The sequence below is a fragment of the Colletotrichum fioriniae genome (genome assembly GCF_027942845.1).
Source record: "Colletotrichum fioriniae strain IMI 355084 chromosome Unknown scaffold_2, whole genome shotgun sequence".
NCBI classification, from domain to species: domain Eukaryota; kingdom Fungi; phylum Ascomycota; class Sordariomycetes; order Glomerellales; family Glomerellaceae; genus Colletotrichum; species Colletotrichum fioriniae.
Genome location: NW_027076838.1, coordinates 1136876 through 1152334, shown reverse-complemented (window position 1 = coordinate 1152334; position 15459 = coordinate 1136876). Strand labels below are relative to the sequence as shown.

Here is a 15459-nt window from a genome sequence, read left to right as displayed (position 1 = left end):
AACGACGGGGCCAGATTGGGCATTGTATTATATCACGAACACTCGCAACTACATCGATTTTGGCGACGGCATTTGTTTCGGGACGGAATACCAAAATAACATGAGCGATCCAATGGTTTGGGCGTCCTTTAAGGGAGCAAGAGATTGTACCATAGATTGTACTCGATCGAAGTTCTCACCTCGGCGGGAGAAGAAAAAAGACAGCAACATTCTTGAATAATTCGTGTTCCTATAGTACGAAGCTGGTGCAAGCAACACCCGTACTCTTTTCGTCCAATAATCCTACAACTCCTCTCGGACACACACACACTCTCTCCCTCTTTACAAAGTGCGACGGAACTCATTGCCAAAGGTGAAGAGACCAAAGACGGACAGCACACTGAGGAGGATCGGCACGGGCTTGCGGAGGCGGATGGCGCGGGGGATGGCGGAGCCACCGAGGACCGCCGAGGCGAGCAGACTCAGCTCGACGCCGTAGGGCTCGCGGTTCTGGATGCGGTAGCCGCCGAGGCCGTCTACGTGGGGTTCGGAGTTCAGGTCAGTCCACTGTATTTGCGAAACCTACTTATGCGACAACGCGTGGGGTGGGGAATGCTGGGAAGCGGAAGGGGTGGATGGATGTTGAGAGATGGAAAGAGGAAAACGGCGCGAGGGATTTGTACGTACAGAGAAGGCCGACGCTGACACCGGCGACGATGGACGGGACGGACTTTGTCCGGGCGTAGCCGGCGATGCCGCCTCCGGCCGTCAGTACGGCCAGGGCGAAGGAGGGGACGGAGAGGTCAGAGGACTGCGCATGTGTCTTTTGTTAGCTTTGTGTTCTTGTGAGAGAGACAGGTCATTGTACCATTTTGAAGTGTTTTGTTTGTGAGAAATTACTAGGAACACAAATTCAATCGTTGTCGGATTGTGACTGAGATGAATTGAATTGAGAAGTAATAGTTCCTTGGTGAGCAGAGGTGAGGAAGTTCCGTTGTTTGCTTGCTGCGGTGCCTCGGGAAGTCCAAGCTTCGGCCGCCCACCCACTCAAAAAGGAACAGCTTATGGGAAAGCTGCTGGATGATCTCATCCATTCCCGGGACACTGACTAATCACGACATTTCCCAGGGGCACGCCGCAAGCACCGGGAGTCGTCAGGGACCACTGGACTGCTACCCCAGATTCGTGGCTTGGCAACGCTCTTGTCCAGGGGTACAAGGACACACCAGCCACATCTATCACCTGACGCCCTGTGGCTTCAAGCTTTCGTGTCCTCCAGAGCTCCCCCCAGCTCTCAATTGTACCAGTGACCGCAGTACGTACGCAGCAATCGAGACAATCTAGGAGACACTTCCTCAACTTTTCGGTCCACCACCCACCCGATCTCACGATACCCCCGAAATTTCTTCTCCAACCGCCATACCAATCCCCTGCCCCCGACCTCCGACGTGCGAAATTACAACAATGGCGCCCAAGCGAACCGCCTCCTCCCAAAAAGCTGCTGCTGCCGCTGCCGCTCCCGCAGTCCACCACCCCGAGCCGCCCACCTCACCCGCGGGACCGACCGCCGCCGCCGCGATCCCGGGCACAATGACCTCGCAGCCCAAGGCCGTACCCATCACCATGACCCCCAAGAGCACCGGCAGTGGCGCCCAGAACTGGGACCAGGTCCTGGCCAACATTTACAACCACTACGTCAAGAGCACGCCCCAGCGCACCAAGCTGATTGATGTCTTCATGGCCTTTTTGGTCGTTGTTGGCGCCCTGCAGTTCTTGTACTGCGTTGTTGCTGGAAACTACGTATGTCTCTTTGTTCTTATATCTTGCCCTCTCAATCAGCTCGGATGGGGATTGTTCGTTCAGCTGTAGCTTGAGGAAGGAACCTTGGAGGATCAGCATATGGAAATCTACAGAGGAGCAATCGCTAACGTCCTGGTGCCAAACAGCCCTTCAACGCCTTCCTCTCTGGTTTCTCTGCCACCGTCGGCCAATTCGTCCTCACTGGTAAGACACAATCAAAGCAATACGGTTTACAATGGCTAACAATAGTCCTCTAGCATCCTTGCGCATCCAGACCACCGAGGCCAACAAGTCCGACTTCCCCTCTGTATCACCCGAGAGGTATGCTAGCTCTTCCAAATCCTGTGCGAATATTGGACTACGACTACAGAAACTAATACTACAATCACAGAGCTTTCGCCGACTACGTCGCATGCAGTCTGATCCTGCACTTCTTCTGCGTCAACTTCATAAACTAAGAGCACTTACCAGACGAAAGGAACAGGAGAGAAGGTTCTTGTCTTGCGGTCAGGACAAGAAAAGGGGGTGCAGGTCCTCAAGGCCAAAGATTGAGGTTCGATGTGGGGGTGGATAGACCAATTGGTGGTGAAGCATCAAAGCTACAATACCACAATCGCATGAGCATGCGGAACGAACAAAGCAATGTACATTATTTGAGCAGGCGTTGCATCACAGCAAGGTAGATGTCAAAGAGAAGAAAAAAAAGTGCAATTCTGGGAATCATCATGACAGCGGACTCCAAAATTCTAGTTCTATAATCCTGACACCCACCCATCGACCTCAGCTTTCCACCCCCCTCTCTATCACTCAGCACCCTCGGCCGCAGGCTGGTCCTTCGGTGGTCCCGTCGAACCAGCTCTCGGCGGCGGCGGCGGTCCCCCCATCTTCGGAGGCGGCGCAACAGGCGTACCCCTCCCGCTGGGCGCATTGTCCGCCTCCCTGCTCTTCTTTTCCTCCTCCTTAAAGTAATCATCCATAAAGTTATTGTTCCCGCCGTGGTGCCTCTCCTTCTTCTTCCTCGTCGTCGCCGTGCCCGCAGGAGGCGGCGCCGCCGCGGCGCCCGCATCCACCATTTGCGCAGGGACCAGGAAGTCGCCCCCTGTCGGAGGAGGAGGAGGTGCGCCGAGACCAGGCGTGGCGGGCGTAAAGAGATTCTGCTGCACCTCGCCGACGGGTCCCGCGTTCCCGTACAGCGCGGCGGCCGGGTCCTTCTCCCCGCCAGCATCGAACATCATCTCGCCCGGCGCGTCGACAGGCTCGTTCAGCGGCGCAGGCAACCTGTGCAGCGCACCATACCCCAGCACGCACCCCAGCGCGCCTTCACCACCCCACTCGCGCGTCGGCTGAATCGTCACTTCGCGCGTGACGTCGTACTCGTTGTTGTACACGTACAGGCGCAACGGCCGGCCAATGTGGTCCTCGACGAGCTCGCTCAGCCCGCCCTCGCCGTGGAGGGCGCCCTCGGGACTGCCGAGGATGTAGTCGCCGTAAGGGAGGAGGCCTGCGCCGTCGGCGGGAGAGTTTGCCGCGACGTCGAGGACGTGCCAGATGTTGGCGGCGACGGCGAGGGGGGTCCACTGCAGGGAGAGGCCTAGGGACGCGGTGTCTTGGGGGACGAGGGCGTGGAGCTCGCGGGTGCGTTGGCCCTTTGCGGACCAGAGGCCTAGGGAGACGGAGCCGCCTGCGCAGTTGCGGACTTCTTGGGCGAAGAGGCTTGGGTCGGGGTTGTCCTGGCGAGAAGGGGCTTTGTCAGTAAGTTACCTTTCGAACGGGGGGTCACTGTGGAAATCACAGAGTACGTACGATGGGCCGGCCGTTAATACCAATGATGAAGTCAAACCAAGGCTCGACGTTGAGTTCGAGGTTCGTGTTGCGGAGCACCTGGAAACCGAAGGAGCCCTGGTTGTTCTGCTGAGTTGGTTGCTGCCCGTCCAGGCGGGACATGAAGCGGTTCAGCGCATTGAACATGGTGATGCGCTCGTCGCTCGAAACGAGTTATTTTTTTGAGTCGCTTTGTGTGTGTGTTTTTTTTTTTTCAGGACCGGAAATTTCGGTAAGAAAGCTTGAGAGCGGGTATTGAGGTATGTGGTGGCTATTTACTCGAGTGTTTGTCGTTGGGAGCATTCCATTCGTTCCTGCTTGGAGCAAGCTGTCATCCAAGGTCCCTCGTCAGCCTTGCAGATGATCCAAGCTTCTCTCTACACTAGTGGGGTCACTAAGTGGAGCGTTAACTTTAGCTTCCTCTAACTTCAGCCTCGTTCATCTCATTTTCATCACTGAACCCTCGACGGCTTTCTCATATAAATCTCAACATGTAACATTGTCTCGATGGGTCTGACCAACTAGACTCTTAATCCATCGAAATCTCCCTGTTCTCAAAGGGAACTGGGCTTAGTATACCTTAAATTCATGCATCACCACCAAAATGAAGGCCGCCACCAGACTCCCCCTAACGGATGAGTGCCATCACTACAAGTCCAAGGCAGAAGTGCCTTGGGATCTCCAAAAGTAAGCCAGAACCCTCTCCTCGGGACAAAAAGCTATATTGCAACAGCAGCAGCTAACAAACATCTCTAGATACTTTTCCCAGCGCTACTCCCTCTTCTCCTGGTACGACGAGGGCGTCTACCTCACAGACAGCGCCTGGTTCGGCGTGACCCCGGAACCCGTCGCAAACACAGTCGCAAACGAAATGTACCACACCGACGCCTCAAAACGCGTCCTCGTCGACATATTCGGCGGCGCCGGCGGCAATACCATCGCCTTCGCCCTCTCGGCCCGTTGGGACCGCGTCATCTCCATCGAGCGCGACGCCGCGACCCTGGCGTGCGCCCAGCACAACGCAGAGCTGTACGAGGTCGCGGAGTACATCACCTGGATCCACGGGGACTGTTTCGACTACCTCCGCAAGCTGAGAGAGAGCCCCGAGGAGCTGAGCGAGGAGCTGAGGGTCGACATGGCCGAGACAGTGGTCTTTGCTTCGCCGCCTTGGGGTGGACCTGGGTACCGGACCGCCGAGGTGTTTGATCTCAGCAAAATGGAACCGTATAATCTGGAAGACCTGCACAAGGCCTGTAAACCCATGGATCATGCGCTATATCTCCCTCGAACAAGTGATCTCAGGCAGGTGGCGAAATTGGCCCCGGAGGGGGAGAAGCTCGAAGTAGTGCAGTATTGCATGGAGGGGGCGAGTAAGGCCATGGTGGCATTTATACCGGGAGCATTGAGTACAAAACAATCAAAACCTTAACGAAAATTTCTTCTTGTTCTAGCCCTTTCAACAAGGGCCACACTCTAACAAGCAAAACCTGCTTCTACAACGCCTTGACAACGCTACGTTCATCGAACAAATCCTTCAATAACCCCTGAACACAAAACTCCCGGTCTAGTGGTGCCATCGCGTACGTCGACTCGAAAGCGTAGATACTGAGCTGTCCAAAGAACGGCCGCAGGATCTTGCCAACGAGCTCGTCCTTTCTATCAATGCTGACTTCGTCATTGATGCCGCCAGGTCCAAGCAGTGGTCGTCTGTGGGAGCTGCTTGTGGCCAAGTGCGCCGCCGGATTGCTACCCAATGAAGAGCTGACACCCATAGTGCCAAGCTCCTCTGCAAGCTCGTCGACAAGTGCAACAGGTTGGTAGTTGCTAGACCGATACACAGCGTCGATGGTGTCCGTGACGAAGAGCCACTCATGAAGCTGGAAGTCATCCGGCGCAACGCAAATGAGCAGATCTAGCAACTTGCAAGCTTGTAGGATAGAGATGTTGTTGTAGGTATCAGATGCGGTGCTGTGATCGGCAGCCACGACAGAGGCGATGGCTGCATGAAGTTCGGCGTTGATAATCGGCCACAGCATAGCTAGGTGGATAGCACTGGTCTTCAATACAAGTGCGCGGACAAGCATGAAGATCTCCGCCCTCGTTGTAGAGGAAGGTGAAGACGTCGCCGTGGCGCCAAGAAGTTCCACTACTTTGTCAGTGATGATGGGAAGCTCTGTGACGAATGCGTCCTCTGTAGCTGCGAGGACTAGTGATGCAGTGCGACGAAGGTTGAGCTGCGTTCTCCGATCTGCCTCCAATCGAGCAGAAGTGGCACCAACACCAAAAACGATACCGGCCGTGGTGGGCGGAGTCATGCGGGCCAGAAGCTCAGGCATACGTTCCTTGTCACTGACGGTCCATTGTCTAAGCAACGGCAACCAGTCGCTTCGGACGAGCTCAATGCTCGAGCTGAAGAACCGGGCATCGTTGAACGCGTCCCCAACATCCTTCTTCCACGTCTTTTGGTTATTGGGCAGCCTGGACAGTTCTTGTAGTAAGACTAGTGTGTTCTTGGACACAGTATCAGGGAATGCCTTTGCTCTAAAGGCTGGATTGATGACGTTTGTTGAAATTGTACCGGCTGCGGACAGCACACGGTCCGTCTCGACTAGGATCTTGGGAAGGTTCGGCACGATTGATGCCAAGATTGCGACTACATCTTCGGCTCTATCGAGGACGCTGACCAGGGCAATCGTGGGGGCGCGGCGAACACCATCACGGTTCTTTTCCGACTTGTCGTTTGGTGCCGTATCTGAGAACGTCAGGGGCTTGGTTGTGAAAATCGCCGTTAGTAGTCGGAGGAACAGATCCTGACCTCTGTGTTAGTAGGTTCTCTATAGCAGGTGTTAGGGTAAATGATGCTTACCCCAAGCTCGCGTCTCATCTTCCGCTGCTCCCCGAAATTGGTGTTGTCAACCTTTTCGCCTAGGATAGCCGCGAACTCCAACAGACTTGGTAGCGTCTGTCTATGTGGGAAAGGGTTTGTGAGCAGATCACGCAGGAACGCCATGCAGTCAAGCCAGATCTCGTCCATTGCGTCGTCCTCCAGCGAGCGGGCATATTCAACCAGGAATGTGACGAGGTCAATGTCTTGGAGAGATGTTGTCAACGTTGATTTCCTTGAAGCGTCCAATGCCCCAGGGTTCGTTCTACTGTAGATAGCGTTGAATATGGCAGGGATGGTGTGCTTTGGTCGTGAACCATCTAATGCTGGTAAGAGGTTGAATACTTCTGACTGGGGTATAGGTGTCGTAATATTGATAGAGCCCCGCCAGATTTCGATCACTGTCTCGAGACACTCCAAGGTCTCTGCTGCGAAAAGGTGCTCTAGCAGTCGTCTCGCCCGGTTTCTCATTCGAAGAGATGTGTAGTTGAAAGACGAAACAGATGTCAAGTCCTGAGCATTGATATCGCCGCCTTGGCCCCAGGACCAAATAGTGAAGCAAATGCGAACAGCATCTGCAAATGCAAGGTGCACCGTGAGTCTATCGTTTGCGGTGGCACTTCGCGCTTGTGGGGCATCCGAGGTGAAGACACCGGATACCATGGTGCCAAAGAATCCCGATGGCTGCTGATCCGGACCCTTGACAACTTGCGTTCTGGCCTCTTCAATCAGAAGTCGCTCGTGTGCCCGGGCCAGTACTTGCTCCAATGCGTTGAGAAGCGAGATCAGTGTAGACTCGGGTGCATTCCGATCATCCTTCTTTGAAGTACCATTGTCTCGGAATATGGATTGTAAGTCACTGAAGGTGTTGGAGACTTGTCTACACAAAGTCTCCACAAGAGGAATGAGAACCTGGAAGATAGTATCGGAGTAGAACGGTAAGCATTCCGTCAAGAAGCTGACCCAGCTGTCGAGAACACTCCGACTGCTGGGAGAGCTTAAGCCAGCCTGGAGACACTTGAGTAAGTTGGGAGGCGGTGATGTTGGCTTGGTCTCGGACTGTGTCGATACTCTCAGGCTCTTGCTCGGTTCAAGACTCATCTTTCTCTTCTCCGATGACGGAGAAGCAGGTACATCGGAGATGATGATGTCTCGGAGTTTCAGTGCATCGAACACGACGTCCAGAAGAAGAACCTGAACATAGGGGTCGGGTCCAGCGAGCGATTGGAGAAGGCGCTCGATGAGAACATTCTCGAGATGGAGACTTCCTAGGGGCTCCGCATAGGGATTTAGGAGAATTTGGTGCATGACGGTTAAGGCATAGCGATGAAGTTGAGTTGCTCGGACTCGGATGTTTTCGTCTGCAGGTTCGTTGTTGCCAGCGATGCACCGTAGACAAACGTGGATAAATACCTCTTGCATTGAGATGTCGCCTTCATGACTAGCTGTTGCGAGTTACTTCCAGGTACCTTCAGTCAGGAATTTCTACTTACTCATCTGCGCGACATCTGGATGCCCGCCATCCACAGTGATCGTTGTAGAGGCTAAAACAGCCCAAATCACGTCTGGGGCCCAGCGGAAAACATTCGACAGCGTTCTCAGGTAGTAAAGGCAAAGGTCCAGATCGTCTTCAGCCGTGAAAGTCGTTGAATTGGTCGAAGTTGACGCCGCTCCAATTTTGTGGCTCGCTCTAAGGAACTCCAATGCAGAGAACTTCCTAACGAAAAGCAAGAAGAGTCTGTTGGTGTTAGTAAATACTTTAGGTCAACACCACTAAAGATTGGCAAACCTACTTATCGATACCGACCAAGCTATTCAGCCAACCCTTGACAGTCATGAACAATTGGGTTCGTTCATCCAAGAGGGCATCGAGCATGAGGAATAGAGGTCGCGTCAACATGACATCGTAGTTCTCTGACCCAGCCAGCCGGATCTGTGGAGGCTTCTCAGTCATGGGAGTTTTCGAACCTCGCCTTTCAGCACTGGAATCCTGTAATGTATGAGACCAAAGCACGCTGAACCTGCGGCCGGCATCCGCGGGACGTGATGCGAAGGACCCCTGAATGTCATTCTCGATAATGAGGCTGGCCAAGGCGGCTTCTATATCTCGATTTTGTGATGTAAGAGCAGTCTGAAGCTGCCACAGTGATCTGACGGTCTCGACGTGGTATTTTGGTTCTGACGCCGACAGAAACTCCCAAGCTTGTTTAACAAGTGGTGTGACGAGTTCGGTCAGATTTGGCACCTCTATGCGCTCTGCAGAGTAAAGATGGGCGGAGAGGTACAGAATCGAGTTGAAGGAGGTGAAAGACAATGTGCTCGTATGATTCAAACGCTCGTGAAGACAAGAGAGGAGGGACGTCGTGTCAAGCTGGTACGTAGTCGGCACTTTGAGTAGTAGAGCGGTCAAAATCCTGCCTTTGGCGCCTAGTTCGGACCCTGCCTCGGGGTTCTCCAATCCTTCGCAGACCAGCAAGCCAGACTTTTGCAACAGCAACTCTCCGACCTCAATAGGCGAGAGGGGAACGTGAACGGCATCGAGATTCCCTTGTTCGTCGACATAGAATGCCTTGATCCGTTTCAAAAGTTCGACAGCAGGAAGTGAGGCCAGAACATCGGCCTCCATTGTCCTCTTGGATTTGCTGCCATCTGAAGACGGGAAGACCCGATCCGGAATGAGGTCCAACACAGCTAGAGCGATGTGCAATGCCTCATCGGCAGTCTTTTGCGATGACTTCTTGGGAGAGTTCTGCTGTCTTTCTCGCGTGTCCTCTAGCATGCAGATAATCGAAAGAGCTGTAAGGGGCGCATGAATGGTAATCATCTCTTCCTCGCGGACATTGAAATTTGCCAGGATGAAATTGATCAAATCCAACTTGTCGAGCCGTTCTTTTTCTGCAAGGTTTCCTGGTCCTATAGCCTGTGCTAAGAGACTCACAATCTCGCCGTAAATCAAACCACTCTCGACACCATCAAAGAACACGCTGGCGCTGCGGAACACTTCGTTGAAGTCAGCTTTGCTGGGTGCATGGTCCCTGTACTGCCGAACGCTGTTGACGATCGGAAGGAAAACCTCGGGAACTACAAGCCCGCCGATTTCCCATCGATCCATGAGCGACAAGCATATTCTGTAAGGTCTCGCTCTCTCTGCCGGGCTCGAATCGCGGTCAACATTGATCATGCTTAACAGCGCTCTGGTTAAAGGCTGAAGCCCATGATCTTCAAAGTAACTCGTCTTGGACGCAAAGTAGGAGTTGTGATGGTCCGTGGAAGATGGGGATTCGATACCGCTCTCACTTTCGCCGGGCCCAGGGTCCGGACCAAGGAACCATGCCCAAAGCCTCCGGTTGAGACTCATATCTCTTCGAATGACAACACCAGCTGCCGCACGTAGAAGTAGCTCCAAGTCACCTGGTTTGACATTCGTCTGCAACACCTTGGAGTGCAAGGGAAGGTGGGTGACCAATAGGTCTAGGAATCCTCGCTGGATCAGGAGTTGCTCGTCTGCAAGTCCCGCAGCAAAGCAACGTAGGAGCAATCCAGGTTCTGGAGAGGTAACCATTTGTGCGAGTTTTGCCGAATGCTCGTCTTCTTGGACGCCATTCTTGCCCGGCTTCCCTGGTAAAGAGGTTTCGCCTAATTTAGGCAGGTTCCTCACAAGGTATGCTAACGCCCCAGCTCTCCGACTTGACCCTGTGATAGAGGCCAAGAAGAAGCATTGCCAGAAGAAGTCATCTCCTGATGAATGTGGACCATCCAGTTCGTCGCTGCCTGCGGGTCGGATCGCGGTCTTGAAGCTCTCCATCAATCGCAACGTTCGTTCGAAGTCCTCGCTAGTCTCGTCCTCGAGGCCAGGTAAAAGAGCCAGAACAACGGATTTCATGGCTGGTCGAAGAGATCGGGGGTCTATGTCTAGAAAGTGGCGTTCAAGAATGTCGAGAAAGGGGGATCGGACAGACAGAGAGGCAAACGAAAGAGTCGACGCCAGGCCTGGGAAGTACAAGGGTAAATCCTTGGATAGTCCATCGGTGCCTATTGTTGCGAATATGTAGCTGTAGACTTCGAGTGCTTTTTGGTGCACGCCGGACGGGAGGGAGGGGTTGAGACATTGCGACAGGCGTTTCGCGACGATGGCTTTCGAAGGGATAGTCGTGACCGAGGGGTGTCGAGCTTGCAGTGCCTGATGATTACGATTAGTCTTCCGTCGTTTGAATAATCGGTTCGCCATCACGAAAAGGGGTCTTGCCTTGAGGAGGCGGTTCAGAAAGGAGATGTAGTCAGCCCATTCCTGTAGGGCCGTTTCAAACAGAGTAAGGGCCCTCTCAACACCGGAGGCGTATTTGCGGTAATGCTTGTCCTTGATCGGTGCTTCCTCTATATCACAGAATCAATACATGAATTCTTACCAAAGTCAAAGACAAAACGCTTACCAGCTCCGAGTTGGTTCCTCCATTGACGAGGAAGAGGAGACTCGCGGCCTGAGCTCTCTGGAGAGACAGACCGACGGCCAGAGCCAGGCTCAAGGGCCATGATTGCTGAGAATGGGCGTTGATTGAACGAGTGAGTACATCAGTCTGTTCTTCTGGTCTTGTAAGGACGGTATCGCATCGCTGCCTAGCCTTGAGAATCAAGCTGGCGTAGGTAGTCTTCGCATGCAGTGATCGTGAACAGGGTTTAAAGAGCCCGGTGTTGCTTGAGCTCGAAAGGCTACCATGTCTCCTTCCAGACGACAGGTGTACAGTGGGGTGGCACCCTGAAAGCTCCCAAGCTTCCTATTGGGCAGACTAGTTTAGCGACCGTTCTCGCCTGACGAGGCTGGGACAACCCTCTCCATCAGCGCCGAGATAGGATAAAGCGCAACGTCATCAAGCATTGGATTTGGGGTGCACCTGGAAATTGTGGGCTCTTTGCATTCTGTCGCTTTTCCACCTTGATTGGACACTCCACCATTGAGCCTCACGATATGAGACACATCTTTCAACACTAGAGACAAAACTTCTGAAGGAACTTGGTGTAATATACCCGGCCATGTCCGTCAAGTAGGTCGTGTGCATGCAAAATAGCCTGGTCAGGAGTAAGTCCTTGCCATATTTTGGGTCTTTTTCATTCCAAGGATAAGGTACCTCAGCATTTTACCATGTGCACAACCGCTTGCAGCAAACGGCATCACTGTTATCTAGATAATCAGCTGCCAGTGTATCTATTGCATCTGCTGAAGTAAGCTGTCAAAGTCCGGAATGTTTCCTCCGGCAAGGGAGTTTCCGCTCAGCCATGGGATTTGCAAATTCCCATGTTGCTCCCTGCTCTGGGGACATTTGGTCCAGCTCCGGTCCCAGGTCAGGCGAGCAAGTGGGCCGAGACAGGCTCTGATTAGCGGACCGTTCCCACTAAGGCACTTTACCAAGAGGCTGCCGCACCACTAGATCTCGGCGGCCCCTCCTACGCATCATCATCAGCAGGTCTGCGCTAACTTGGGACGATTTTCATCCTTAACCCGTCGGATCCCTCTCTCGCTCCTCTCCCAGTGCCGTCTTTAAACCTCACATACCAACCTACAACCTTACCTATACCCTAGGTGGGGTCTCGAATGCCAGCCATGGCGGCTTGAACCTGGTTTGCCGACCCAAGCTCTAGATAAACTCAAAACCACTCTACTTCTAGGTAGTCTGCAACATCGCCGCGATTCTTTCCACTTCCCGACCACCTAGCTGAAATGCTCCCGCCATCGCAATCATGGGCGAGGACCACGAAAACGGCCCCAGCGAGGAGCAACCTCCCCCTCTGCCACCACGGCCCTCGATGGAATCGAACGACTCGATAGATTCGAGAATGGCCATGGCAGCCGCGACTACCGCAATTACACCACTCGATATCCAGACCCTGTCTTTCCCAGATGGTTCGCGCGGCACTTTCTCGACCACAGGCAGTAGGGCCGCTTCGACCCCCGTGCAGTCCTCGAGTGGCCAAGCTACTCCAACTAGGACGCTGGGCGAAGGTGAAGATTCTATGAGTATCGCCAGCTTCTCCCCGACCTTGCGGCCGCCCAACGACATTGCGAGCCTGCTAATGGGCGAGTTCAACAAGAGAAGTCCGGCATGGAACCTTCTCAGGTCGCAGTCGGCAACAGTGCCACCCTTCGAAACCTTGAGGATGGACAACACAACCCGTAATCTGGCTGGTTTCGAGCACGAGTTCGACGACCTACCCGACGAGGCCGATGCGAGTTTCAAAGACGAAGACCGAGTCACCATGTGGAAGGCAAAATTGAAGCACTATATGATCCTTTCGTCGGCGGGCAAACCCATCTACAGTCGTCATGGAGACCTAGGACTGATCAACTCGTCCATGGGCGTCATTCAAACCCTCATATCCTTTTATGAAGGGGCCAAGAACCCCTTGTCTGGCTTCACCGCTGGAACCACGCGATTTGTTGTTGCAACGCAAGGCCCCCTCTACTTCGTAGCCATCAGTCGGCTCGGCGAAAGTGACTCACAGCTACGAGCGCAACTCGAAGCTCTATATATGCAGATCCTGTCGACACTGACCTTGCCCACGCTGAAGAACATTTTCGTCCATCGACCGTCGTCCGATCTTCGGAAACCACTCGAAGGGACTGAGCCCCTGATTTCGTCTCTTGCCGACAATTTCACGAAAGGTTCCCCGTCAGCACTGCTTGGTGCCTTGGGAGTGTCTCAAGCTGCGCAAGTCTCAGAGACATGCCATCAACAACGCCTTCCTCAAGCAGAGGACAGACAAGCTTCTGTACGGCTTGATTGTGGCCGGTGGTAAGCTGGTCAGCGTTATTCGTCCGCGTCGCCACTCTCTGCACCCAAGCGACCTCCAACTCATCTTCAATATGCTGTTCGAATCGGGTGGGATCAAAGCCGGCGGCGGAGAAAATTGGGATTCCTCTGTGCTTGCCGGCCTTCAACAATCGCGGCTACCTGTACATGTACGTCAGCTTCTTCGACGGTGTTGACGGCGAGCAAGCCACGGGGCAAGAGGCGCCGGTACACAAGGATGAAGAACTCGCCATCATCCTCATCAGCCCGGACAAGGAGTCCTTTTTTGAGCTCAAGCAAATGCGTGATAACGTTGCGGCTTCTCTGGCCAAGTCGGGCCATCTCTCTCTTATACAGACCGCCGCGCGTGCTGGCCGGCCAAAGACCACAGACATTGCTCCCGGTGGTCAAATATCGCACTTCCTCTACAAATCCCGCGCGAACGTGCAGTTTAGCATGTCCGCCCTCGACCCCGTATTCTCCTCCCTGATGGCCCGTCGCCGCCTCATGGGCCTATATCATCAACTACACGCTGCCGTCCACGCAAAGCACTCCCATATGCGCGTTCTACATTCCGTCTCCGAGGATGCTACTTCTTTAGCCTGGATCACACCAATATTCGAATTTTACTGCGTAGCTGGCCCCAACGTGAGCCGTGCCGTGCTCACCCAAGGCGCCAACAAAGTGATTCAGTGGGCCCGTCGCGAGGAGGAACGGGTCTTCATTATCGGCGGAGGCGTATTCTGATCCAGAGAAACCAGATGACCCCTTGAATATCAGGGTACAGGTCATATGCTTGGACTGATTAGCTATTAGCTATTAGCTATTAGAAATTACAAGAGCTGGCCCTCAGTGGCCATGCTGACTGAGAGAGAAAGATTCTCTCGACAAACTACTTGGGTATCAATACAAAGACGACTCTACAGTCAAAGCTATCTACATCGTCGTCCACCACGCCTCTGGGATCTTTGTAAGACGGACAGTCGCCAACGTCGAACGTGATTCACCCGCCGGTGTCGCTATCATATCAGCCTCGGTTTGATCCATGTCCCTCTTGCCCGAGTCCGCTTCCAACTTTTGTCCATTGGAGCCGCTCGACGACTCCTTGCCCACGGCAGCGGCGGCAGCAGCACCCAACTCTCTATCCTCTTGCCACTCAGCCCGCTCAACCGCAAACCCCAACTCATCGCCACAGATTCGACACCTCGCCCTCCTCTTGCCCTTCTTGTCCTCCTTCTCCTTGCCCTCCTTGCCGAAAAGCCGACGCAGCAAATCGACCGACCGCGCCGCGAACCCGGCCATCTTCCTCCTCCGTCGTCCGCGCTTCTGGCGGCACCCACCGCTCTGGTGGCACCACGGCACCTTGGGCAGTACCAGGAGCTCGTCCCGTTCAGCCTCTTCCTTCTCCTTCTTCGCCTTCTTCTCTTCTTTGCTCTTCTTTGGCTCGGGCGGGAACACTCCAACGGGATAAGTTAGCGTCGGTGGTGAAGGCCGTGGAGCTTCAGGTTGGAGAAAGATACCGGGAGCGTCGTAGCCCCCGTTATTCCTACCCCCACGTCCACCATTCACCCATCGAGCGTCGCCGCCCCATGGACCACCGGACAACAACGTCGCGGATTCCCTCTTCTTCTTATTCTCCTTGTTCATCTTCTTCTGCTGCTTCTCCATCTCCTTCTGCCGGGTCTCTCTCTCCTTCTTACGCCTCTCCATCTCCATCTCCTCGGCCTTCTTCTTCTCGTCCTCGGAGGGCGCGGTACTACTCTCCCCCTCCTCATCAAACTCCCTCACCAACTTGCGGACCGTCATCGTCATCTCAGTCTGCTCTTCACTACCACCTGACTCAGACGAATAAACCGATGACAATGCCTGCGGCGACACAGACAGAGACGTCTTGTTGTCGAGAGTTTCGTCCGCATCGGCAATATCGGTCATGACGCTATCCTTGCGCTCCACGGCGTCGTCCGAATCCACGCCATTGCGGGCGGGGCGGTCCTTGACAGCGTACTTTGGTCGATAGTCCAGGTGGAAGAGTTGGTCCCCGTCGAGACAAGTATAGTGCCCCGCCGCCGAAGACGACCGCGACGACGAGAGGTGTTGAGACGGATTCTCAAAGAAGGAAGGATGTTGGATGACCAGGGGGAGACGGTCTAGAGGTGACCTGAGGTTCTTCATCTCTGAGAGGGAGGAGATCAT

At 54.1% G+C, this 15459-nt stretch overlaps 7 protein-coding genes across 7 annotated transcripts; 3 read left to right on the top strand and 4 right to left on the bottom strand.

The window, feature by feature from the left end:
• Window positions 1–321: 321 nt before the first annotated feature.
• On the bottom strand, window positions 322–850 carry N0V96_002134 (uncharacterized protein; the record flags this gene model as incomplete). The annotated part of the gene is made up of 3 exons (XM_053187831.2): window positions 322–515; window positions 667–790; window positions 848–850. The coding sequence occupies 3 exons, from the start codon at window positions 848–850 to the stop codon at window positions 322–324; spliced, it is 321 nt and encodes a 106-aa protein (XP_053055335.1).
• Window positions 851–1443: 593 nt separating this feature from the next.
• Window positions 1444–2237, top strand: OST2 (oligosaccharyltransferase complex subunit epsilon; the record flags this gene model as incomplete). The annotated part of the gene is made up of 4 exons (XM_053187832.1): window positions 1444–1779; window positions 1926–1983; window positions 2037–2100; window positions 2171–2237. 4 exons carry the CDS (start codon window positions 1444–1446, stop codon window positions 2235–2237), a joined length of 525 nt encoding a protein of 174 aa, XP_053055336.1.
• Window positions 2238–2582: 345 nt separating this feature from the next.
• N0V96_002132 (uncharacterized protein) lies at window positions 2583–3747 on the bottom strand (the record flags this gene model as incomplete). Its single annotated transcript, XM_053187833.2, has 2 exons — window positions 2583–3509; window positions 3583–3747. 2 exons carry the CDS (start codon window positions 3745–3747, stop codon window positions 2583–2585), a joined length of 1092 nt encoding a protein of 363 aa, XP_053055337.2.
• A 457-nt stretch (window positions 3748–4204) lies between these two features.
• Window positions 4205–5029, top strand: tgs1 (putative diacylglycerol O-acyltransferase tgs1; the record flags this gene model as incomplete). The annotated part of the gene is made up of 2 exons (XM_053187834.1): window positions 4205–4287; window positions 4357–5029. The coding sequence occupies 2 exons, from the start codon at window positions 4205–4207 to the stop codon at window positions 5027–5029; spliced, it is 756 nt and encodes a 251-aa protein (XP_053055338.1).
• A 64-nt stretch (window positions 5030–5093) lies between these two features.
• Window positions 5094–11014, bottom strand: N0V96_002130 (uncharacterized protein; the record flags this gene model as incomplete). The annotated part of the gene is made up of 6 exons (XM_065756443.1): window positions 5094–6410; window positions 6467–7929; window positions 7978–8222; window positions 8278–10664; window positions 10731–10858; window positions 10915–11014. The coding sequence occupies 6 exons, from the start codon at window positions 11012–11014 to the stop codon at window positions 5094–5096; spliced, it is 5640 nt and encodes a 1879-aa protein (XP_065614812.1).
• Window positions 11015–12217: 1203 nt separating this feature from the next.
• MON1 (Vacuolar fusion protein mon1) lies at window positions 12218–14013 on the top strand (the record flags this gene model as incomplete). The annotated part of the gene is made up of 3 exons (XM_065756442.1): window positions 12218–13054; window positions 13140–13345; window positions 13446–14013. 3 exons carry the CDS (start codon window positions 12218–12220, stop codon window positions 14011–14013), a joined length of 1611 nt encoding a protein of 536 aa, XP_065614811.1.
• Window positions 14014–14202: 189 nt separating this feature from the next.
• Window positions 14203–15459, bottom strand: N0V96_002128 (uncharacterized protein; the record flags this gene model as incomplete). Its single annotated transcript, XM_053187837.2, has 1 exon — window positions 14203–15459. One exon carries the CDS (start codon window positions 15457–15459, stop codon window positions 14203–14205), a length of 1257 nt encoding a protein of 418 aa, XP_053055341.1.